Source organism: Corvus kubaryi, unplaced genomic scaffold (assembly GCF_017639235.1).
Source record: "Corvus kubaryi isolate FWS band 111438036 unplaced genomic scaffold, C.kubaryi_AGA036_p1.0 37260, whole genome shotgun sequence".
NCBI lineage: Eukaryota > Metazoa > Chordata > Aves > Passeriformes > Corvidae > Corvus > Corvus kubaryi.
This window is the reverse complement of record NW_024581077.1, coordinates 7,612,757-7,638,218: the sequence shown is the minus strand read 5'-3', so window position 1 is coordinate 7,638,218 and position 25,462 is coordinate 7,612,757. Positions and strand designations below refer to the sequence as shown.

The 25,462-nt window shown below is 48.6% G+C and overlaps 1 protein-coding gene across 1 annotated transcript; it reads left to right on the top strand.

The window, feature by feature from the left end:
• The first annotated feature begins 800 nt into the window (after positions 1-800).
• On the top strand, positions 801-23,370 carry LOC121662635 (alpha-2-macroglobulin-like protein 1). The gene is made up of 36 exons (XM_042023997.1): positions 801-859; positions 1,261-1,627; positions 2,609-2,771; positions 3,121-3,173; positions 4,042-4,059; positions 4,579-4,738; positions 5,340-5,424; positions 6,238-6,352; positions 6,682-6,796; positions 7,206-7,315; positions 7,840-8,007; positions 8,310-8,540; positions 8,942-9,005; positions 9,763-9,908; positions 10,859-11,008; positions 11,385-11,501; positions 12,040-12,187; positions 12,614-12,725; positions 13,962-14,187; positions 14,683-14,809; positions 15,096-15,217; positions 15,690-15,744; positions 16,428-16,511; positions 16,912-17,088; positions 17,250-17,331; positions 17,693-17,849; positions 18,048-18,122; positions 19,281-19,443; positions 20,082-20,299; positions 20,482-20,697; positions 21,146-21,270; positions 21,598-21,688; positions 22,124-22,192; positions 22,413-22,515; positions 22,608-22,649; positions 23,040-23,370. Exons 1-35 carry the CDS (start codon positions 801-803, stop codon positions 22,646-22,648), a joined length of 4,512 nt encoding a protein of 1,503 aa, XP_041879931.1. The 3' UTR covers position 22,649; positions 23,040-23,370.
• Positions 23,371-25,462: the final 2,092 nt, after the last annotated feature.

Sequence of the window (25,462 nt, the reverse complement as noted above, 5' to 3'; positions counted from 1 at the left end):
AAAGCAGAACCAAAAGGCCGTATCCCTGTATGCCAGACCTTTTACACCCAGACTTGAATAATGAAGAACTGGAAGCAATTCCTGAGGCCTCCTCCTTGCAGATGGTGCTGTGGCTAATGGGTGTTGTGGGGCACTGGTGGAGACCTCTGTGGGCCAGTATTTGTTTCCATTTTTCTCACTGTATGCAGGGAAGCACAAGGCAAAGTCATCAGCTCATTAGTGGTTGGTGGCTGTGTTGCTACAGCACTTCCTTACACACTCGGAAGGATTCGCTCCATTCTCAAGCTAAGCAGCCTAAGGAGATCCACATCCCCCTAATCTGATCCAGAGCTCCTGAGCTCTGTCCCGAATGAGGACACTGCTCTGTGCAGGGGGCAGCTCTTGCTGCAGGCTGCACAGCCAGCAATCCATCTCCAGCTGAAACAAAGGGATGCAAGTGACAAGTGATCAGGACCTGGCCTGGGTCACTGATCAGCAAAGTTCTCACTGTTTTTTTTGCCATGAGAAGTCCATTTGGTCAGGTGTCTCCATGGCAGCCTTGCAGGAGGGGATGTCCTGAACTGGTGGGTGGCAGCCAAAGTGGCTGCTATTGGCTAAGGGGCACTTGGCATAGTATATTTATCCTTACAGCTGCCTGTGTGGAATCTCAGGAGAGAGGGAGAGGTGGGGACAGACTGGCTCCTCCCCACATCCCACCTCTTCATTTAGGCTGTTCTAGAAAGAAATTACTCCCCCATAAACAGCCTCAGATGTTTCAGAGGAAGAGAGCCATTTGAGACTGGGCAGCAAGAATCCCCAGGATGAGGATAGCCATCCTCCTGAGCCTTCTGTTCCATGCTGCAGCTGCTTCTCACCAACTGTGAGTGATGCTGAACTCCTGTTTCAGTCTCTTTCATGAAGGCATCAGACTAGCTAGATGGACCACATCCCATGCCATCAGCTCTCATGCTTCCTGCTCTATCAGGTCACCCCAAGGAGTAGCTGAGTCACATACTTTGCCTCCTGTGCCTTAGTTTGACTCCTGCAGGTCAATACAAGTCAGCTTTTTGGGGGACTGCCAGGTCAGAGAAGAGACTTTTTAGGCCCAGAGGTGTTTGCTCAGCACTTGCTATGCCAAATTAGATCAGTGGTGTCTAGACTGCCAGGTTATGAAACCACTTCTTCTGAAGGCTGCATGGGATGTTTTTGGAGAGTTCAGGAGATTACTGGAGTAAGGGGTTTGAAAAAGATTATAGGGCTATATTTAACCTAATCAAGTAGAAACTGCTTCTCAGGTTTCAGCGAAGCAACCACTTTTCTGGGCTCACTGTTGCTTTTGAATGTTGGTGGAAGCCATGGCACATTGCTGAGGGATTCTGCAGTAGTGGGCCACGGCAGGGAAGCTTTCTTGCACCTCTTGAGACCTCAAACTGACACCACCTTTGCTGTCATCCCGTGCCACAGACATTACCTGGTGGTGATCCCTGCAGCTCTCCGGTACCCATCCACCCAGGTTGCCTGCCTCCATATCACCTGCCATGACGTAAAGATTCAAGTGAATCTGGCCTTGCAGCGCTCTGCAGGATGGGAGCTCTTAATGCAAGAAACCATCCAGAAGAAGAAGACTTTCCTGTGCACTAAGTTCTGGGTGAGCCACCCCAGGCTAATGCCATCGCTGATTTTCCCTTCAGGAAAACGCTTGTGTTCCTCCCTAGCCAGGGCTGACATGGATAGTGTCTACTTTGTCTTGGTGTGAGCCTTTCAGGAAGGGGAATGGGTGGTGCCTAGGGATGCATAGCCCAGCACAGTATCTGTTGGTTAGCACTGAATTTCCTTTCTGAATCTAATTTTTAAATGGAATTTACATTCGTTAAAATCTACCAGAGTTCTGGATACCACCTGTGTCCTTCTCCTCCATTATAGACCAGATGAAACAGATTTAGCTCTTCCTGAAGGACTTTTGCAGGTTCACAGCTAAAGCTTGGGGAAATGGTGTCTTGCAGGACATACTGCAGTTTCTGTAGTACCTGAAGTCAGGCAGCAACTCAGCTCTTGAGAGCTACTGAAGACTACTTGGATGGAAATGGATGTGCTTGTTGTTCGTAAACAGCATCTTAGAGGTTATTTATTGCTGGTGAGAACTTAGCAAAGATCTGGGATAAGGCAGACATGTCTAAGCAGTATCCCATCTGTTATACTGTATATTCTGTGCTGAGGCTGCTGGGGTCTCTGGCTTCCAGAGTCTTTCTGGTTGTGTTTTCTACTTTGGATTTCTTGCTTCTAAGTGCTGGGTCGTTGTGAATGCCTAGCATTTGAGGCTGTCTCCTGCTCAGTCTCTCTCTTTTGATTCTCTCTACCATCTCCCACCTTCTTGTCATCTGCCCATTTTCCTGAACAAGTCTGAAGACTCAAAAGCGTCAGGCGCTTGCTTGTCACCAGTGGGAGAAAGGATGGATTCCACGACATGCAGGGTCTCCTGCTGTTCATGTAGGACTGTGTGAGATCTGGGTATGATCTGGTTTCAGAGATTGTTGGGAGCATCCTGGCATAGCGGGAAGAAACTCGTTAACTCTTCCACTTTACTCTCAGAAGATTACCTGGGGCCTGTGTGCTCTCTCTGTCTGTACAGGTTGCCCCTCCAGCTGATGGCACAGAGGAGATTGCCACTGTCAAACTGACCATCACAGGAGATGGGGTCAATGTCGAGGAGCAGAAAAAGGTCCTGATCTGCAAGGCCAGGAATGGCACCATCATCCAAACAGACAAGCCCATCTATGAACCAGGGCAGACAGGTGAGATGCAAATGGGAGCCACTGTGGGTCCCAGGCTTTCTGCACTGTATGGAAAGACTGTGATACCCTGAAATGCATGAACAGTCCTAGTGGAAGGCTTTGAGACCATGTCTCTTGCTGAGTGGTGTTTTCAGTGTGTGTAATGTCTGGCTTGTGATGGCTGTGGAGTTGCAGGAGGCAGTAGGCAATGATAACCATGTCCACGGTACCTTACATGTGGGATTGTTCGTGTCAGATGTTACCACAAGAGTGTCTAGGATGGAGACAGGAGCTGGGGAAACAGACGAGAAGGGGTCTGTAGGGAAAAACTGAGATCTGATAATATATTCCCTGATTTCCTTGCCTTCAGTGAGATTTCGCATTGTGACTCTGGATGAGGAATTCCTCGCACTCAATGATTCGGTAAGCGAGTCCTGGGGGGCTGTGCAAGAGGCTGCCTTGGACCATGCGCGGATCCTACCTCCTTTCTACCCTGCTCATCTGCCAAAGCTCCAAGTTTTTCACATTCATCCCTGGTAGGCTTTATGAGTATGCAGAGGGGAGCAGTAACTCCAGTAAAAGCTGGCAGCTCAGGATGGTGGCAGAAGTGTGCATGTCTCTTGCTCATCCTGGTAGAACGGTCACGCAGCTGCAAGTAGGGGACATATTGATTCCTGATGTGATGGTGTCATGGGGGAGTGAATAGTTTGTAAATCAGGTTTTCCTTCTTGTGGAGAAGGGTGCTTTTAATCTGCCCCCAACAAGCTGGAATGCTGCTTAGACATTAGGACTAACCTGTTCATTGCAAAAATATGGGAACATGTCCAGAGAAGGCATTTTCATCATTGGACATGTTCAGAACCCTGCTGGAGAAGGCTATGAGCAATCTGCTCAGGAAGACATGTTTCAGCAGAATGTTGGATTCAGAGGTTCTTTCCAAATTAAGGGATCCTATACCTCTGTAACACCTTTAAGACTGCAGCTGAACCAGAGCTAGGTGTGTTTGGGTGGTGACTTCTGAGTTTTTCTGTCAGGAAGTCATTAGCAAGTGCTGTGTGACCTCCAGACTGGTTTTTCCTTTCCCTTTCTTCAGACCTTACTGTAATGAACCCATCAGGTATTTCTCCTTTTTGGTGGCATTTGTTTTACTTTGTATTGTTGTCAGTGCTCTTAAGTTTCCAAGTCACCAGTTGCACACCCTTCAGAGAGGGCTCTGAGTCTGAAGAACCTTGTGTGTGGTGCTGGCATGTGTTTCTCTCTTCTAATGTTTTTTTCCTTTTTTCCTCCCCAGATTTCCCTTTTTCTCCAGGTGAGTGATGCTGAAATCTCATGTTAGAGTAATGGTGATGGCAGTCACTTCACTGAGCTGTTCATATTCAATTTCCAGTAGATTTTACAGACCTCTGAGAGGAATAGTAGCCCTTCTTTTTTTGTTGTTAGATGTTAGATTCTTAAACTAACATACTGCTTTCAGCTTCTTTTTTATGCACTTACTTAAGGTTATGCTCCCAGGTATTTCAGTAGAAATCTGTTGTTCTAGACTTGCAAGAGTATAAATAGATAACTTAGACACTTATGAAAGAAAGTTAGAACTGTGAAGAACCTTTCCTTAAGATCAGAATTTAAATAAGTGCAGAAGAAGGCTCAGATGCCGGGAGCAGAATCCGAGCACTATCATGTCTTCAAAATTTCCTGATCAGTCTATACCAAACCTCACTCCTTTGCTGTAGAACCTGGTAGCCTACAACACTGAAATCCTGAAGCTCAGTTTCCATGGGATGTGGATCAGTGAGATGCTGGAGCAACCCTTTCTTTCTTGTGGGTGCAGGACCCTAAGAACAACCAGATAGAGCGGTGGCAGAATGTGGTGCCTCAGGATGGCATTGCAGACCTGTCTTTCCAGCTGAGTGACGAGCCCCTGCCGGGAATGTACGTCATCAACGTGACCAGTGCCAGAGCCTATGGCAGCTTCTCCGTTAAGGAGCATGGTATGAGCACGTGGGGGTTTGTCTGAGCTGCAGAGAGGACCTTGCACTCCTGGTCCAGGAAGCAGGGTGTTTATTCCTTGCTAGCCATCCTAGGAGCAAATGGGAAAAGTATTAGCATCTGTCATAGAAAAGAGTCTGAGCTGAGCTCTGGAGAGGAGACCATTTTGAGACCTGGGCTCAGTGTGTGGGAAGAGTGTTGTTCATGGCCCCAGACCTTTGACACAGCTGATTCCTATGGATCTCGGAGTCAGATAAAACAAGGCAATTTAGGATGGACTTTTCCAGAGAATATGAAGTCTGGTGCCCTCTCGCCTCAATTTTATTACCTAATCAACTGTGTTGGGAGGCCAGTCTTCTGAAAACAGCTGTCAAAAGTGCAGGGACATGGGCATGTTTGGTTTTAGTTTGGGAAGGAGCAAATCATCCAGGGCCTACACACAAATCTGTTAAAGATACATGGAAAATTTTCCCTTTCCCCTTCTCACCACCTTCCTTCTCTATTTCCTGCGCCTTATTCCACCATAGTCTGCCTTCATGTTAATTCTCTGTGAAGGCTGTCCCTGGCCTGTGTTTCCTACAGTTCTCTGTTTTTCTCTTCCAGTGCTGCCAAAATTTGAAGTGATCTTTGAGGCACCAAATCAGATTTATGCACTAGATACAACCTTCCCGCTCCGGGTATGTGGCAGGTGAGGACTCTGACTGGAGGGACGGCCATGTGTTAATTTCTGGCCTGAAGTGCACAAGCTGGCTGGGTAACCATGAGAAGCTAAAGGCAAGTTTGCTACACTTCAGTACAGGAAGGCAGAATCTTCCATGGCAGCTGTCTGCACCCTGGGGCAACACAAAACATTCCTGTAACTATCATTCTGATACTCTACTCTTTTCTAAAAACACTCCACAAACCTCTACACACAAAACCTGGGGGAACAGCCTACCCTTTGACAAGCACCCATTTGTGGGACAGGACATGGCAGATAATTGGTGTTCATCTCCCTGAAGAACAAGCTCATGGGAAATGAAGGGAAGCTTTTCCTGATTATGCTCAAATGGAAACTAGAGGGAGGCAAAAAGGAATTGCCTCAGGTGTAGTCCAAGGACAACACTACAGGCAGCCCCATGTAAAGGTGATTTCTTAATAAAAGGGACTTTCTTAATCACCCATGTTTCTGCTAATAAGATGATGAATGCCTCCAGCACATCCTGGGTGTATTGCAGGCGATGCTGATGTATAGTGCAGTCAGAACCTACAACACTATAGTTACCTCAAATAATTTAGTTTGGTGCTAATGATATCAGATCTCCCATCATCCCCCATCACTGCAGAGCCCTGGCTTGACCCTGCTTACTGGGTCAGGACTCCTGGGCCTGCTGTATGGCTGCCACTCTTGTGCTATACTGTGACTATCTGGCAGTGAGTGGTCTCTGGGGCTGTGCAAAACAATCCATGAGTTCTCCTACTGTGTGTGACTGTCTCTGCCTATCTCTGCTCCCCCAAACAGATACACCCGTGGGAAAAGCGTCCAGGGGATGGTTCACGTGAGCCTTTGTCAGAAGATAGCCCCGTTCCTGCCCAGTGCTTCCAAACCCGATCTCTGTCACAAATTCAGCAACCAGGTGAGGTGCTTAGGAAGAGCTGAACCGTATTCAGAGATATTTGTGCTCAGCCTCAGGGTAAGACAAGGCTGCTGGGTGCTTTAGCTGAAGTAATAGTGATGTTAACCCATTGATTTGGCTGCTTGGCCACTGCTACTGGTGCTGCCCCTCAGCAGCTGTGTCTGAGGATTGTGACTGGGCCTCTCATCCTGTGCCTGCTCCACATCCTGAGCTGCGATGCCAAAAGGCAAAGCTCCCTGAGAGCAGGGGTTTTGCACCACTGTTCCTGTGCTACTTCTGTAACTTCTAACCCAGGTGCCTCACCTTGTTTCTTCCCTATGTACTTTCAGACAGATGAGGCAGGCTGCTTCTTCACAAACGTGAGCCTGTCCTCCTTCAGCCAAGACTTTCGGTACTATCGAGACAGCATAGTTGCAGAGGCCTCGCTGGTGGAGGATGCCACAGGTAACTCTGGAATTTCTGGTGCCTGGAAAGAGGCATGTGAAGATGTGCTAATCTTACCAAAAGCACTGGAGACTTTCAGGCTAGCAAGGGACCTGAGCCTTCTGAGCCCATTGGGGCCTGCTATCTAACTTCACAGATAGAGACAGAGCCAGAAGTTCCTGATGGCATGACACACTCACTCAGAGTGCCTGCGGTGTCAGATGATGAAGCTCTCTAAAAGCCAGAAGTTAAGTGGGAGGAAAACCAGATACCCAGAGTCTTGGGCAGGTCACCATTGTGATGTGAAATGTGTGTGCAGCTGAACATGTCCATCAGTATTACCAGGGGGTCACTCTGCAGGGAAATTGCTGAGGACTGCTTGGTTTTCTTGCTCCCTCTCTCATGTTTCTGTCTCGCTGCTTTCATTCAGAGATACAGGTCAATGCTTCCCACAAATTACTCATCTCCAGGATTGGTGGGATGGCCTTGTTTGATGATGTGAATTCTTACTACCACCCTGGACAGATGTACAGAGGAAAGGTAATTCCCAGTTTCAGTCCTTTGAAGGGGAGAGCGTAAGCAATACTTTCACAGTGATTGCTACCTACTGTCTTTTCTGACCTCATCTCTAGCCAGAGGCTTGGGAGGGCACAAATGACTCCCAGACACAAAACTCTTGAATTGCAAGATGTGAGATTAACACCCAAGACTGCCATTTACCAAATAACCCATGAGGGGGAGCAGCTATAGGCATTAATATGTGGGGCACAAACCCAAATATTTGGAATTTCAGCAGCCAGGATGCCTCCTGCTGTGGAGTGGACCACATGACCCACTGTGACCCTTCCAACCTTACCCATTCTGTGGTTCTGTGATTCTGTGAATGAACATGGCAGTGCAAGTGGTAATATGGCAGGACCAGCAGCAGTGCTGATAAAATTGTTAGTGACTGAAAGAGTGATCTTGCTGTCCTTGGAAACACTGCCCCTGACTTGGGGAAGCCAGAAATTCTGTGTGCTGATTGGACTCTTCTGTACCTCTCTTGCTCCTCATGATGTTCTCAGATAAAAGTAATTGATTACCAAGGCAAGGCACTGAAGAACAAAGAAGTCCTCCTCTTAGTAAACTGTGGTGAGCACCAATTTAGGCAGAAGTACATCACTGGGGACTCTGGGACAGCTTCATTTAGCCTGGACACATCTGCCTGGAATAGAACCTTGGCCTCCCTGGAGGTAAGTGAGGAAGAGTGTGTCTTGTGGCAAGGGTACGCGTGCGTGTCAGAGCCATCTACTGTCCCACAGACATCTTCCTTGTTCCTTCCTGAGGGACAGTAACTCAAACCTAAAACACCTCAGCATGTCCTGGATCTTGTCTCCCTCTGAGAGCTCATTCTCCAGGTCCCAGTTGCTTTCCTCATGAGCCCTCCACACAGAGACCTGTCCTTTGGTGTTGTTCACATCATCGTACCAAGGTGATTTGCAGCTGACTTGCTAAACTAGAGAAATTAACTGGTTTGGTTTTTTTGTCTCACCAGGCAAGTGTCCTACATCAAGATTCGGATAGAGAGCCTGGGACAGTTGATTTAAGTTACCAGAGAGCCTCTTTTTTCATACGTCCATTCTACAGCACCAGCAGGAGCTTCCTCTCTATCGCCCGTGTGCCGGAAACGATGGCCTGTGGCAAAAAGCAGTCTGTCCAGGTGGACTTCAGAATTTATGAGGAAGACCTGGAACATGGGCCCAAGCGTGTCATCTTCTCCTACTTTGTGAGTTTCTGGGGAAGTGCTAGTGGGTGACAGCTGAAGGCCCAAATCGGCATCTCTTAGAGGTTCAAGCCTGATATTTAATAGATTCGGCTCAGGCCAGGATGGGGAGTTCATCCAGTCACCATGGGGCTGGATCCCAGTTTCAATTCTGGGACTGCAGTAATAGCAAGGAAGGCAGAACCTTCCTCTTAGGCTCTGCACAAGTGCAGGGCAGGTATTGGCCTTACCTGTCCTGCCCTACATCACTGCATCCCTGTGCTCTCCTTACTAGCTGAGAGCAAATAAAGCCAATATCCCTTGCCCCACCCCCATTTAATCTCCCCATTTAAGTTCAGGGTTACTTTGATCATCATAGTGATCTCAAAGGCTATGTGACTATCCCTTTCTGTGCTCTTCCCTAGGTCACAGGGAAAAGAGGGATAGTCCACGCAGGTCAGCAGACTGTTTGGGCTGGGCCGCCACAGCGTAAGTGCACTCCCCAGTGCCATGTCTAGCAAGAACTCAGTGGTCTGTGGCATCCACTCTTATTTGGATAAGTGGCATAAGCCTCCCTGCAACATAGGGGTGGCTCACCACTTGTGTGCTGCCTCAGAGCACTGTGCCTTTCCAGATTTTATGCTCCCTTTGCCCTCCTGCTCTGTACCAAGAGAAGAATATTCAGCATTTCCTAGCCCATAGACTCATCCTCTGTTGTCTTCCAAGTCTCCTTTTGTTTCTGCTCCTGCAAGCAGCATGAAACTGTAGCCTTACCTTCCATGCAGCTGTGTCTACAAATAATCTGGGTCATTAGGATGCCACAGCTTATAATTTTGATGTCTGTTCACCCACTGTTGCCTAATTCTCCAGCTCTTGTTTTTTAAACCTGAATTATAAGTGTTTTGGCACAAGGTCACCTCTTTGCTGGTGATGGGATGGGAGATGTTGGGTGAGAGGAGGCTTTGAAAGATATCTGACACTCTCACTCTTTGTGGAGCCAAGCTTGAGCTCCAAAGTACTGTTTTGTGTCCTCAAGGCAATAAACAGAAAATTCTTTTGCTGGTCTTGGATCCAGATCCAGAGATATATTGATTGTTTCAGTAGTCTCCAGAAATCTCTTTGGTCTTGAAAGACTTCAGTAAAGGAGGAAAGGATTTCAACAGGCACATGCAGAATGGCAAAGCTGATCAGACTCTATTTTCACTACCAAATCTACTTCCTCTTATTCCCTCTCTTCTCCATCTAGTGCTGGAGGGCTTCTTCTCCATCCCTCTTACGTTCAGCTTGACCTATGCCCCAGCTCCAAGACTTGTTGTTTATGTTATCTTCCGCAACGGAAAAATCATTGCTGATTCTGCCATCTTCAGCATCTCGGAGTGTTTCAGAAACAAGGTAGGGTTTGTGTCTGAGGCTGTGCCTGAATGTGTCTGCTGCAATACAAGGAGAGCTGTGTAGCTGTGTGCAGCTGATCCTGTGTGGGATGCTGTCACATGAGCTGCAGTTTGTGATTGGTGAGCTGTGCTGGGCTGTTTGGAGCAAGTGTGTGCTCAGCATTGTGGGGGCTGCTGCAATGTTTGGGAAAGGCAGAGAATTGCTGTCTGTCTCCATAGGCAACTGCAGCCCGGTAGGATCAGAGATAATCCAGCCCAGCACAGGTCATTCGTGTGGTTCCCAGGAGAGCTCAGGGCTGCAGTTGTGCTGCAGCAGACACTTAGAATTGTTAGTATGTGGTGTTGGGATGACATCTGGAAGTGGATGATGGAAGAAGTGGATTTTACCTGCCATCCAGAAAGGGCTGAGTGCATCTGGTCATTGTGGCATCCCTGGGAATCTGCTTTCTTGGCTGTGTCTTGCACTCCAAAGTTGAACTTCAGAGAGGGCATTACCCCTGTTCCACAGCTCCACAGCTGTTCGTCTGCCACAGACAGTCAGATTCAAGCAAGAACAGGAAGAGTTTCAGGAAACTGGGTCCAATCCCACAAAGAGCCTGGAGATAAGAACTAGGCTTATTTTTGACGTGGGGCTCTGGAAGAAGGAGCTCCATATGTGTGAGGTGTGTGACCATGGCTGGCTGGTTTGCTGGTAAAGAAGAGAGAACAGCGCTCTGACATGAGAATGTCTCCATGTGCACACTGATGGCTCCCCCTCTGCCATCTTTCCTGTTAGAACCTCTGTGTGGTTTTAAAATACCTTCTCAGGGTCCTTGGGAGGTTGCTTGGGTCTCTGTCCAAGGCAGGTCTTTGGAAACTCTCTTCATGTAGGTCCCTTCCCTGCTCGGGAAGTGGTAGGGGGGCCACCCTCAGAAATGTCACTCAGGCATTGCCTGCATTCTTCCCATGCAGGTGGTGCTCGGCTTCTCAGCGCTGGAGACTCTTCCTGGCTCACAGGTCGGCCTCCGCCTGCAGGCAGCTCCTGGGTCCACGTGTGCTGTCTGGGCTGCGGATCCAAGCGCCTTTTGGGTGAAGCCAGGAAGAGAACTGAGCAGCCACTCGGTGAGTGAGCTTGCTCTGAATTCTTCCCTCCACTACTGAAAATGAGGCAGGAAGGAGGCCACTGCACCTGTGCAGAGCTTACCTCCAGGAAACTCAAAGCACGGCTGGCCCGGAGGGATCAGCAGCGCTCCCAGCGTGGATGGGCAGGGATTAGGGACTGAGGAAGAGGTTGAGCATCACTCAGTGGTAAAACAGCTTCTGTGCTGGCACTATCAGAGGAGGGCCTGGGAAGACTGACAACGATCCTGGGCTTTCTGGCACATGTTCATACACAGTAGCCAGAGGCAACTCAAACAGCCCTTGGATGTGTGAGAGGAAGGGAATGCCAGGTTTAATTTGCACTGATTTTTTTTTTTTCTTTTTCTTGCTTTCCCAGATCTATGGGCTGTTCTCATCTGTTTATAACTCCAGGTATCCTCACCAAGTGTCTGAAGATGATCGTTCATGCAGGTTCCCAAATTCTGATGAGCCTGATGTGTTTACGGCATTCCGGGTAAAAATGGTTGATTGGGTGGGTTGAGATAATTCATGAGGGAAGTGTGGCCCCTGACTTTACCAATATCCAAGGGATGCCACTGCAGACAGGATAGCGAACAGGTGCAGTTTAGGCTCTTGTAACTCACTTGTTATTTGAATAAGTGACTTGAAATGTATAAGGAAAAATCTTTGTGTGGTTGCCACACTTGGGTTGCATGACTCAGGATACCAAGGATTATTCATTACTTTAATTGGATTTCACACAAATTGTTTAATCTTCATAGCATGAGCAATTGCACCCTGCAGGCTGAGAAGGCATAGTACCCAAATGACCATGTGTTTGAAAAGGACTATATTTGGCTGACTCAGACCAGATGAGTTACCTTAGAAGACCTTGTTTGCCCATTGCTGGGGATCTGAATTATTCCCTCTTAAAATGAAGCAAGAGAACACAGAGGACAGCCAAGCCCCCACTGTGTGAGGGGACAGGAAGGCACAAGGGCAGAGGGCAGAGAGGAGAGGACAATCTTCTGGTGATTAATTTTTTCCTACAGGAAATGGGGTTGAAAATTATGTCCAACACCAATATCAAGAAACCCAGAGTGTGTCCAACCACTGCACTGACAACTGTGCTGCGGGAAACAGGAACGTTTATTTCCAGGCCCATGTTGATGTTTGCCCAGCCCCATAAAGTGTATAACAGTAAGCATTTGCCAGCTGTTTCTTCTTACATGGGAGGCTTAGTCTTTCATGTGAAAGCAGTCCTGGGTTTGAGCCAAGAGGCAGCGCTTGCTGTAAGTGCAAATGGAGGAGAAAGAAGGTTTCCTGTCCCTAAACCTGTTGGGCTGATGTGAGGGCTGTTAGTGGGATGTCTGGATCCCAGGTTTTATCTCTGAAGTGAGGGAAAGCTTGCCTGTCCCATGGTGCCTCCACATGCAAGTAAAGCCCAAAGCACCTCTGACATTTGAAATGAGGCAAGAGATTTTAAAATTTGGGACAGCACCCTTTGTTCTGTTGCCATGCTTCCCAAGAGCTGACTCAATTTGCTGCAGCCTGAACTGTGCTGGAGCTCCTCTGCTCTTAACCAGGACCCGAGGACACTGTGGTGACTAGGTCTTTTTCCAACAGAGCACCTGACATCAACCTTTCAGCCCACTATGTTTCCACCTTTTTCTTCAGCTGAAGAGAAAGTACACAAGCATTTCCCCCAAACTTGGCTATGGGATTTGTATTCTGTGGGGTGAGTAAACTGAGCAGTGGGGCTTTAGTCTGGGTCATTTTGTGTGGCTGGGAGTGGCAGCAGGGGCAACTGAGTTTAGATCATAGGCATCTGTGCAAGAAACTTAAGGACATATGTCATGGGCTCACACCTGTCAGGCTGTTCATTACTGGAGCTGATGTATGCATTTAAGGCATTTGCTTCTACTAGAAGTGGTGGCCGTCCATGAGAGGTGTCTGGCATAGAAAGATAGGAAAGCTGGTGAGGTGCAGCAAAACAGCTTGGTTTACTGCCTACACTCTGGTTTTGGTAGCCCTGTGGGCTTGCATTTCCCCAAATGCGCTCACAGATGTATCATGGTATCCAGGGGAAGCTGATGTCCATAGAAGTCCTTCATAGGACTGAAAATTGTGTCCTGTGAGAAAGGCTCAGTGTGTACACAGGGTCTGCTGAGAGAGCTTTTGGAGATTTTTCATCTGAGACTTCAAGATTTTCTTGTCTGTTCTCTGAAGACTGAAATGCTCAGGCCAGATCCTCCCACATCTGCCCTCTCCCACCTCCACTGTCCTCACAAATACATCCATCTCTTCATCCCCAGCAGCAGCTATTTCCTCTGTGACTTGTTCACCAGGCTGATCTGAGCCACCAAAAGGTTTCTGTGTTGTGTATATTGCCTTCCTGTACATGCATGACAAAATAAGCCAAATAGTACCAGTATCTTTAGCTATGGCTGCTTTTTATGTCGGGTGTGGTGGCAGCTGCAGAACAGTCTGCTCCACTCAAAAGCTGTGACATGTGCATAGGACAAGTCTCTGCCCTGCCCTCATGTTGGGCTTTAAGCTGTCAGTGTCTCACAGGACAGTGAATGGCTGGATCAGCCTCATCTGTTAAGCCCTACTGCTGCTAGTCCTGTTGCTCTTCTGCTTTCTGGTTCTCCATCTCTAGGCCAAGAGGAATAAAACTGCTGATACCTGTAAGCCATTTTTAGACGTGCAAAGGGCAAGTGCTGTCTGTGATTGATGGCATCTTGCAGCCATGTGACCTATTGACCCAAGTGTTCTGTTGATATGAGCACTTGAGGCAGGGGTCCCCGCCCCACAAGGACTTTCTGGCAACCCTAAAGGGCTGTAAGTTCAGTAGGGGTTAGGCTGAGGCGAGGGGATGGGGTGCTCAGCAGAGAAGGACACAGAGCAGGTCACCCGGTGTGGAACAGCATCATTCAGTTAAACGCTTCTGTCGCCATCTACTTCTCTGCAGTCCCAGTGGGAACAAGAGTGTCACTGTCACTGTGCCTGACACCATCACAGAATGGAAAGCAGGAATGTTCTGCACAGGACATAATGGCTTTGGATTTGCTCCAGCCTCCCGGCTGATTGTTTCCAAGCCCTTTCTTGTGGAGCTCCCACTGCCATCTTCTGTGGTCCAGGGTGAGACCTTCAACTTGAAGGCCACAGTCTTCAACAACCTGCAGCAATGCATGAAGGTAGGTGAGCCCTGATGGCCTCTGCAAGAAGAGTGGGACATGGCTGACACCTGTGGCCTGTGATCATAGAATTACAGGGGAAGGGGCCTTAAAGATCATCCAGTTCCAAATCCCCTTTCAGAAGTCATGGCAGTCCAGTGACATTCCCACTGACTGGAAAAGGGAAAACATAACCCCCATTTTTAAAAAGGGAAATAAGGAAGCACCTTTGGCAGGCTTGACAGCTGGGCCTGTGCAAACCCCATGAAGTTCAGCAAGGCCAAGTGCAAGGTCCTGCACCTGGGTTGGGGCAATCCCAAGCACAAACACAGACACACTTGTTGCCCTTGATAATCCTGGCCAGGTTGCCAGGGCTTTGGCTTTTCCAGCCTGATCCCTGTCTGTTCAAACAATCTGTGTGTATTCCCCTCAAGCTGTGCCCCTGCTTCCACCCTCAGTAGGCTTCCTTTTTGTGTTGTTCATGTTTATTTATTGCCATCCCTGCTGCCCCTTCAGATTCAAGTGACCCTGGAGGAGTTTGCACACTTCCAGCTGGAGCCATGCAAAGACTGTGCCTACAGCAGCTGCTTGTGTGCTGGGGAAGCCAAGACCTTCCAGTGGAATATCACAGCTGAGCAACTGGGTGAGAAGCACAGGAAGGTGGGGTGGTGGAACTGGGAAGGGGTGGGACCAAGGTGGGGATGTTTTGTAAGGGCTGACATAGAGTGAGGAGCTGTTAGCTCTGTCACCCAGAGAGTACTTCTTTGCACTTTTCCTGTGGTCATGGTTACTCACAAGCCTGTGCTAGGAGGCACAGGAACGTATAAGGCTGTGATCCAATTTTTTCTTGTCAGCAGGTGATGTCTGTTGTATTAATGGGAAGTGTTTCCTCAGAGGGTGTCATGTACCTAAATGTGTGTTATTTTCAGGGCTCATGAACATCAGCCTTAGCACAGAGGCTGTGGCCACCAAAGAGCTCTGTGGTGAAGAGATACCATTCGTCCCAAAACAAGGACAGAAAGACACAATCATCAAACTCATTCAAGTCCGGGTCAGTCGAGCTGTTCTGTTACTTAAGCCTCAAAGTAGGCTTTGTGCAAAGCCCAAATTTTGTGCATGTTAATTTTGGGAGTTACCCCTTGCTATTCAAAATGTGTAATTATCATCTCAGGGCCTGAGCTGGGCCAGACCGTGAGAGCTGATGGACATAAGAGGCAGAGGGGTGTCCTCCACTTCATACCATAGAAAACTTTAAACACTCTTTTATGTCCTTGCCTCCTGAGTTCTCTGATGAATCTTACAGCACCATTTTCACAGGCATTCAGAAGTTAGGATATTCTGAAAATGCATGCTGGTTTCTGATCTGAAGTGAAAATGATTTGCATTTTTGTGTGATAATGATGATACTCCAGTTGACTGTCCACCCCAAACCAGGATTCTGAACATACCTTCTTCTAATCCACTTGTAATCCCGTTTCTCTCCTGGGTGCTCATTAAAATGCTACTTTTATGTGCTCCAACAGCCAGAGGGAGTGTTGGTAGAAAAGGCTCACAGCTCCATCCTGTGTCCTGAAAAAGGTAGATGGATTGTTTTCTTCTTTCACCCTGTTCATCCCCCTCTTCCTGCCTAACCACCTTCTGGGTATTTCCACTTGTTGAACTATTTTCTCTGTCCACATGATGAAGCTACAGAAGCATACTCCAATTGTGGTACCAGCTAGGGCTTTTCCCTAGGCAAAGATGGGGGGAGGTCTGGTCTTTTTCCATCAACATCCCTGGCGCTAATGTGACAGCTTGAGGTCTTTTTCACCTGTGGAAATAAAACCACACTACTGAACATGGTGAGGCTGGAGGACATGGCTTAGGATTGCTGTTCCTGTCTTGAATTTCACGGTGTATGATGGGGCCATCAGCTGATTTTGAGAGCATGAGGTGCATTGAGAACACAAGCCTGCAACTGAAATCTAAAATGAGATGGAGTAACTTCTGTAGAGAAGAACAGGTGGCTTTGATCCCTGAGGGTTTCCAGGAGAAAATCTTCTTTATAAAGAAGGCTGTTAGGACAGCACAGTCACCGTGAGGTGGATGGAGGAAGCTAAGGGTGGAACGGGACATGGATTTTGAAGTGATGTACAGCCTCTGTGACAGGAAAATGGGAAGTTATCACAGAAGCCTTGAACAGTTTCTGGGGATTTTGAAAGCTGTTTTAATCAGAATCTCTTTCTTTTTGTCCTCTCCACATCTTATCCAACTGGTGTCAGGGAGTCCAGCACAGGAGTCTGTGTCCCTGGTGCTGCCTGTAAATGTGGTTGAAGGTTCAGTCAGAGCCACCGTCTCGGTCACCGGTAAGGAATGAAGCTATGGTAGTACCTTTGCAAATCCCATATCTCTGAGTTTAGCCCTAGGAAAGCCCAAACCCAAACTCCCCCATACCCCTTCTGAGATTTCCAAGGCTCCACTGCCATGCTCTTCCCATGCGTGTGGCTGTGTTTCCTGATTACTGACAACCTAAAACATTCAGCAAGGGAGAGAGTGTTGTGTTAATGAGCTTCCCTGCCAGGGTGGGAATGGGTACAGTTCATATGAGAGGCACAGTGGAACTGGTAAGGTGGCTGGACAGAGGTGTCCCCACACTGCTGTGCTGGGGCCTACCTAACTTGGTGCACTGCTGGGAACTGGTCACAGGTAGGAGGAGGTGAATCCTACTGCCCAGGAGGTGGTCAGGGTGCTTATGTTTTGTCTCAGGGGACCTCATGGGGACGGCACTGCAGAACCTGGGCCACCTGGTGCAGATGCCCCACGGCTGTGGGGAGCAGAACATGGTGCTGTTTGCCCCCGTTGTCTATGTGCTGCAGTACCTGGAGAAGACGAGGCAGCTGAGCCCTGAGATCAAGGACAGGGCTACAGGATTCCTGCGCAGTGGTGAGTACCACAGACCCACCTTGCCCCTCTGCCTTCCTCTGTGTCCAACAGTCCCAGGTGCCTACTCCCCTTCCACCTGGAGCACTCAACCACCCCATTCCTTCACAGTGATTTCATTGCAAATACCACTGTGAGCACTCATGTCCTATCCCACTTCCCAGGGTACCAGATACAGCTGCAGTATCAGCACCCTGATGGCTCCTATAGTGAATTTGGTATCAAGGATGAGTATGGCAATACTTGGTAAGCTGTGGGCTCTCTCCCTGCTGTCTACCTGCTCTCTGACAGCCAGGAGGTGGGCAGCTTTCTGCTTCCAGCATTAAACCCTTGCTGTCCTATTGGATCCAAAGTGTTCCAGAAGCTTTGTGGACTAGGGCATCCCATGGGTAGGCAGCTGTCCTTGGGATGAACTGACCTTGGACCAGCACATTAGAAACAGCACAATAGGTAAAGAGAGACCCACCAGCTTCAAACTCCCACTTTTTTTCTTTTTCCTCAACTTCTGCTTAGATTCTTTCTTTCCACTCGTTCTTCCTGCTCTTTCATGATCTCTCTCTGATTCTCTCTTCCTTCTTTCATGCTTTTTTTTTCTGTTCTCAATCAGGCTGACTGCATTTGTGGTTAAATGCTTTGTCCAAGCTAAGCCATACATTTATCTGGACAACCGGATTATCCAAGCTGCTCTCACCTGGCTGGAATTCCACCAGCTGCCCAGTGGTTGCTTCAAAAATGTGGGCCAACTTTTCCACACATTCATGAAGGTAGGAGCCAGTGCACCTTGGAGGACAACACCAAGCAGTTCTTTCCAAATGTGCTGGTAATTGTTTAAATTCACTTTCCTATGTTGTTGTGCTTTCTTGTGAGGGAGCAAGCCTGGGATAGGTGAGACCTCTCCTAAAAAGCTTCAGTATTTGCCTATTTAACTTTCCCAGCTTTTTGGATGTCTATGCTTTTTTTAGGGAGGCATAGATGGAGAAGTCCCCTTGGCTGCCTACATCACTGCTGCATACTTGGAGGCAGGAGAAACACCAGAGGTAAATACTGGGATTCTTTGCCATGCTCTTGCCTTAAGATCGGAATCCTAAAGAGCTTAGTGGTAACACTGGGGGAGGCAACAGAGCACCTTGGAGGGACTTGTGGGCAAAGTCATAGAGTGGGTGAGGAAGATTTTACAACTTCTCAGGAAGAACACTCCCTTGAGGAGGACATTGCTGCCGGGGAGAAGGTGAGATTAAACTGCTGGGGACCATTGGACTTCACGGCTCGATACTGTGTTGGCCATTTCCCAGGAATTAGCTGTCCATTCCTGCTCCCCTCACCTCCCATCCCCTTGCCGGTCCCGCACAGCTGAAGGCTGATTGTGAGGTGGGTGGAGCTGCTCCCATGTAAATCGTCAAGTAAATAGACATAATGTAACTCCTAAGAGGATTTAGCTTCACAAAAAAAGCAGAAGTCTGGGAAAGCAGTGCTGTAGGGCAGCTGGATCTGCGCGCTTAGGTAATAACAAGAAGGAGCTCTTACAAGTGCTAAGGATTGTAGCTAGTTACTAGGCTGTGGTACTGGCAAGTAAAACACCAATTAACTTGATGGAGAAACACAGTTGTAGACACTAAGAAGTGAAGTTCTCTGGAAATCAGAAAAGTGAAAAAGCAGTGCTTTTCAGTGGAACTGAAAGCAGTGTGCTTAGGCAAGAAAAGGAAGACAGGTGGAAATTAACCTTCTTTCTGGCAATAGCTGTCCTTCAGGTCACCTTTTTTTCACCATTAGTGCAATTATTCACCGTGAAGGTGAATTAAACACAGTCACCCTGCTCAGCAGGCTGTGTGTACGCACTTGCAGTTGTGTGGTTTCGCTGTTGTGTTTGGACTGGGAAAGTAAGACGTGGCGATGCTATTCCAGCAGCAAAGGTGTTCATTTCAGTGAGAGCGCACTGAAATGCTCTCTCTTTGCTGAAGCCCAAACCCAGCTCAGGGGGGAGGTCTGTCAAGCACCTTGCACCAAGGGCTGGACACGCTGCTGCTGGTGCTGCATGGGCGCAGAGAGTGCAGCTCTGTGCACAGAGTCCCCTGAGTGAACGAGCGGGGTGCTCTCCGTGCTGGCACGTGCCAGTGCATGCTTCTCTCGGTGTCGCAGTGTTTGCCTGCCTCGCAGGGGCTTGTGTGCGACCAGCAGCATGTGCCTCTCTCCTGCAGAGCCCGGTGGTGCGCAGGGCTCTGGGCTGCCTCGCTCCTGCCCTCCCCAAGGCTGCCAGCACTTACACCCAGGCCCTGCTGGCCTACACCTTCGCCCTGGCTAAGGACTCTCAGCGCGCCCAAGAGCTCCTTGATGTGCTTGAGCGAAAGGCGATCAGAGCAGGTACGGGGACCTCAGTGCCAGGGGAACGTCAGAGAGGGGACTGGTGACCTTTCTGAGCGCTTTGTTGCCTGCAGCTTGGGAGGAGCAGAGCCTTACCCTCTAGGCCTTTCACCAAAGAGAGTTTTTAGACATCCAGTGTATGAGCTCATGGTGTGTGCTGGCAGCACTGTGGGGTGGGTGCTGATTTCCTTCAAATCTCTTACCCTTTTCCAGTACCTGAAGTGGAGGTTGGGGTTTGGGAGACCTGGGCTTTCCTGCGCGGGACTGTAAAATGTCAGAGAGGAAAGCAAGCTGCCCCATGTCTCTGACCCTCAGGGCTGGCCAGTGGACAGCTAGCTAGTATCAGGTAGTTAAGTGGACCTGGCAAACAGGACAATGCAGAATTTGGACAACTGGGAGGTAATGCATATGCAGATTATTGGCGTATTAGTTTTTGTATGTCACCTTGGTGTGGAATATGGAGTGCTGGGTATTGCAAAATATATTGGTTTTCAGCTGACCCAGTGATGTGATGACCCAGCCAAAAGGTGTTTACCCAATGGTCTCTGCAGATACAAGCCACTGTGTCTAGGCGGCTAGGCCACAGGATTTCTTTCCTGATATCCCTCAAGATTCCCTCTACTACCTTCCTTTCCCAGATGGGCAGATTCACTGGAGTCAGACCTCATCCAAGCCCAGAACCAGCACCAGCCCTTGGTCACAGCCAGTGTCTGTGGATGTGGAGCTGACAGCCTACATCCTCCTGGCCCTGCTCTCCAAGCCAAATGTCACAGAGTCTGACCTCACCACAGCCTCTGGCATCGTGGCCTGGCTCACCAGGCAGCAGAATGCCTATGGAGGCTTTGCCTCAACACAGGTAACTCATGGCCAGGGAAGGGGATGTTTCTTGAGGAAGAACCTCTGCGAGATCTGCACACAATGTATGAGAGTGTAAATGCTTTGGGGAGAGGAGCCCTTGGATATGGAGGTCCTCAGGACGCCGATTTCAGGTGTCTTTGGATGTCAGAGCTGCACGTGTAATTGTGTTTTCCTTTTCAGGACACAGTAGTGGCCTTGCAGGCATTGGCTAAGTATGCAGCACTGACATACAGCACGCAAGGGGATGCAGAAGTGAGGGTGAGGTCCCATGGAGGCTTTGGGAAGAAGTTCCAAGTCTCCTACCGGAACCGGCTGCTGGTACAGGAGGCGGCACTGACAGAGGTTCCGGGCAAGTTCTTGGTGCAGGCCCACGGCAGCTGTTGTGTCTTTACTCGGGTAGGTTCCCACACACTCTGCTGTAACCACCCTCCTCTCCTCATCTTGGAAAAACCAAAACTCTCTGTTGCACCTCTGTGGAAGGAAGTGTGCTTTGATCTCAGCCTGGTGCCAATGCAATAACCCTGTGTGTGGGAGGAAACAGAGACAGAACCTGTCCAAATATGAGGACAATGATGCTTCCACGGCTCTCAAGAGTCCTGGAAGATGAAGATGTTTTGTAGTGGCCTTACTGCTGTGTGCCTGACTTGCACAGTCACAATTGAAAGTTTGAGAAGGAGCCCATGGAAGGATTGCAATCTGAATGACCTTTATTTGGGGTACTGGGATGAGTGTGCATTTGTCCGTTCCAATCTTGAGGAGTAGAGTAGCCAGTGGAAAAAACGGTGATAGATTATATTGAACTAATTATCCCTGTCTTAGTCTGTCTTTTTGTCTCTCCCTGCAGATGGTGCTGAGGTACAACACACCCTCCCCACAAGACTCAACATCCTTTGTCTTGCAAGTGAAAACTGAGCCAGTCAATTGCACCAAGGACAATACACTCTCTGTTACTGTGCATGTTGATGTCAGGTGACTCTAAAGATCTTGTCCCACTTGGGAAGGAAAGCTGGGCATGGCTGGAGAGCCCGGGGTGCTTCTTGGCTGCAGTGGAGGCACCAGCAGTTTCAGTAGGAGGGCCAGATGGAGAGCCTTAGTTCCTGCTGGAGAGAGGAGTGCAGTAGTCAGCTCAGACTGGGGATGCTTAGTGCAGTGCAGCCATCCTCTGCCCCTGTGAGAGGGAGCAGTGACTGCCTGGGCCCCTGGCTGGGCTGCCTGGCTCAGGGCACTGCACAGAGGGGATGGTGGTGGAGGGAAGGGGAAGCTGGGAGAGACTATTTTTTTAATCTTCTCCCCCAGGTACAATGGGAAGAAATCCACTTCCAACATGGTGATTCTGGAGGTGTCCCTACTGACTGGATTTACCCTGGCTCCGGGATCCGGGATGTCTGTAAGAAGTGTGGAATCAGGATGGGGGTGTGGTGTCAGTGGGACCATCCATGCCCCAGGAGAGGGGAAGGTTGCATAGGAAGGTGTTGCCTGTCTCTCTCTTGAGCAATCTCACCATCCCTTCCCCTCTGCCACACAACAAACTTGAACACATACTGTTGGCTCTTTCTTTGGGTCTTGAGGATGGTGATACTGCTGGCCCAATCTGCTCAGCATGTCCCTGTCAGCTAAGTAGCCTAGGCTCCTGTCCTTGGGGTTTGCAGGAGCTGAGTGGCCCTGCAGGGAAATCAGCCTGAAGGGATAAGAGTCCAAAATGCATTTGGAAGTGAGTGAAGGAGAATCTGCTCACTTAAACTTAGATAAACCTTGTCAGGATGTCTCACACTTACCTTTCAAAAGACAAAACTAAATTGCTTCCTCTGCTCTCCTGTCCTAGCTGCAGCATGGGCACTCTGTGAGAAGAACTGAGAAAACACAAGGAGGTGTTGCCATCTACTTGGACAAGGTAATGTCTGTGCTGCTAGAGAAGCTGCAGGAGTGGAGGTCACTGCCAGAGTTGTTGGGAGAATCCAGGACCAGAGCTAGCAGAGCAGGATACTCAAGATTCATCTTGAAGTCCAGTGTTTGAGTCTACAGAATTATTATTGTCATTTAGTAGGATCAAATTCAGGTGGGGAATAAAAAGAACAGCTCATAAGTGAACTGTCATTTATTTTCTTTCCCAGCTGAGCCATATCTCTGACACTTATGTCCTGCATCTGGAGCAGGAGATTGAGGTGACCAACCTGAAGCCAGGCCATGTCAGGGTCTATGACTACTACAACCCAGGTCAGTGTGGAGCCGTGGGGTGCCAGGGCTGCCTGGGTGTTTGCACTTGGCTCTGTGCAAGGATAACTTAGATCTGTCCTGTTCTGTTGCAGAGGAGCAGGCCCTGGCTGACTATAATGTCTTCTGCGTCTGAGGTAGGTGCAAATCCCTGCTTCAGCCCCCTGTACAGACCCCATACAGCAGCCTTGTGTGCTTCCTCTGCACCCCAGCCACCTCTCTCTGTCCCCCTGGAGCCCTATGTATCTCTGATTCAGCATGTTCCCTTCATCTAGGACTGTATCTGAAACTCCCTAAGCAGAATTCATGGTACTAGTTTCAGCTTACTATGTTTGGGAATGGAGAGTTTCTCTTTCTGGGGAGGGGCTGAGGTAAAATGAGGATACTGGATCAAACTAGAGAAACCCTTTCCTTTAGAGCCCTTACTGAGAGCCTGTGCTCCCTAGCTGTTAGCATACCAAAGTTACTAATTTGGGTCATATTATTTGCTCTCTGGGTTACTCTCCCTTCTGCTCTCATTTCTCCAGGAACTTGGACTGCTTCCTTCCTGTCCACTGCTTCAGCTCACAGGGATCCCACTAGTGCAAGATGCCCTTGGACAGGGGGAGTGCTGTATTATTGCTCCTGGTGTAATGAGATGTGTCACCTGGAAAGTCACATCTCAGTGCTCGGGATACTGGTGCTGGGACATGTCTCAGATTGGATTTCAGGACTAACTCCAGCTTAACCTCTGCTTCTCATCCTGACAGCCATTACCTGGTGAATTCTTTGGGGTGTCTGATTAATTCTGATTGTTTTAATCCAGGTATTTTCTTGCTTGTAAAAAGAATGAAAATAAAGTACAAATCACAAATCTGGGTACTGTGATGTGTGTTTGGACTCTGTGACAGCATTCACCTGGGAAGAGTGAGCAGAAGCAAACTCTGTATCTGAGCTGTGTCACTGGCATTCCTTTCCTCCAGCACTGGATTGTCCTCCAGCAGCATTGTGCCATCACCAGTATGGGGTGAGGACTCAGAGCCCTGCATGGAGACTGATTCCTCTGAGCATCATCTACTGCACACAGGTGTAGCTGAGCCATAACGTCTTGGCTGACTGTGCACTTTATGTGGACGTAAATCTACCCTGCTGTGTATCTCACAGACTGGCTCTGTCCTTCTGGCATAGAATGCAGAAAGGGAGTGATTTTAGTTTCTGCACCTCCTGTGGAGCTGGATCTTGCACAGGACAGTTCAAACATGAGTTGTCAGGAAGGGGTGGTGCCCTGGGGTTGAATCCCCTGCTGATGAGCGAGTGAGCAGGGTCTTTGTCACATTACAAGGAGCTGGACAGGCAATTCAACAATCAAAGGGTATGTGATAATTCAACATCTATCATTGCTTTTTAAAATCAGACCTCATGATTTAGGTGGTGGTGATCATGGATCTTTTAGCTTGACAGTGACATGTCTCTGTCTAAACAGGTAGATCTCCACAGACTTAGAGCTGGCTGTAAGCGTGCAATGGTTAAGCACAAAGGCAGGCTTTAGAGTGGAAGGTGTGGAAGACAGGTGAAGGTTGAGGGTCAGGGTTTGGTTACAGCCCTGAAAGCTCTCCATAACCTGCAACAAGGGTGGGATTTGTGGTGGTTTAAAGGGAAGGATTTGGAAAACGTGTTTAAATTCTAACTATGAAGCTCCAGGGTAACCTTGAAGACTCAACAAGTCCTGTCCATGAGACAAAGATAAGAGCATTTCAAGTTCTTTTGGCTTGGAGTGAACACACCGAGGAGATCTGCCAGCAAGACAGGCTGCTGACAGCCTGCCCTGTGCTTCATGTGCAGTTTAACAGGGCCAGAATGAAAGCATGAGCTCAGCACAGCAGTTGGGTGGTAGCAATACCTTGTGCAGCATCAGAAGTGGCTGAGCTGACGTTGCAGGTGTCACTTTCTCCTCTTGCATCTTTGTTTAAAAAGGAGCTCTCCCCCTTTATTCAATTTCCTCAGTAGTCCATGAGCAATGCAGGTCTCAACTCTGCAGAACAGAATATTTATTACTTTCTTTGAAACTTTTTAAAAACACTCTGCAAATATTTCCGCTTCCTTTGCAAATGTCTTCTCTCTCCCTTGCCTTTACCTCTGGTGAAGCCTGTCTTTGCTGATATCAAAAAGCAGAACTGGAGCCAGTTAGGCCTGCAGCTGGTACTGGTACTTGGAGAACACCACTGGCTAGAGCTTGGAGTCTAGCAAAGAGGGAGGGACTCCACCTATCACTGCCAATGCCACCATGTTATTATAATCTGTTTTGCAGGGCTTAGCAAAGCACAAGTCTGAGAAAAATCCCCAGAACAGAGGTTTATTGGGAAAACAACTGCTGTGGTGGTTATACACACACGGGAATCCAACCTACCCCTTACTGACACCATGAGGGGTAGCTTATGCATGAGCCCATTGTTGCAGAAGGAGTTCACACACAACTCTTCGCTTCTCCTATGCATATGTGTACACACACACTGTGCAAAAATTACACAGTGTCACTTTGGACTCAATATCCATTGTAATTTCTATTCCACTTTCTTAACACCTCTTCTGTGTCCTTCAAAATGTTCTTTATGAGATTTAAATGGTAGTACCCGTGATGTCTGGCTACTGGAGAGCATTTGGAAGGAGGTGGCTGTCTTCCAAGAGAATTTAAAGACAGGGGAAAAAACATTTTTGTACAAAACACATTGATTTCTCTCTGGCCTAAACTTCCCCTTCTCTGCTTAGAGCAGCAGATGTCAAACATCCCAGTCATTTTTTATCCTTCACAAAATCGAGTGGTTGTGGTGATTCACCCTGGAGCTTGGTGGAGTGCATCCTTCCGTTTAGCTCATGATCAGCTCACTGCTTGAGCACTGAGAACTGCCAGGCTCTGGGGACACAAATCCACTACTGATGTGCCTCCTGCCTGTCTCTGGGCCAGGTGATGAAT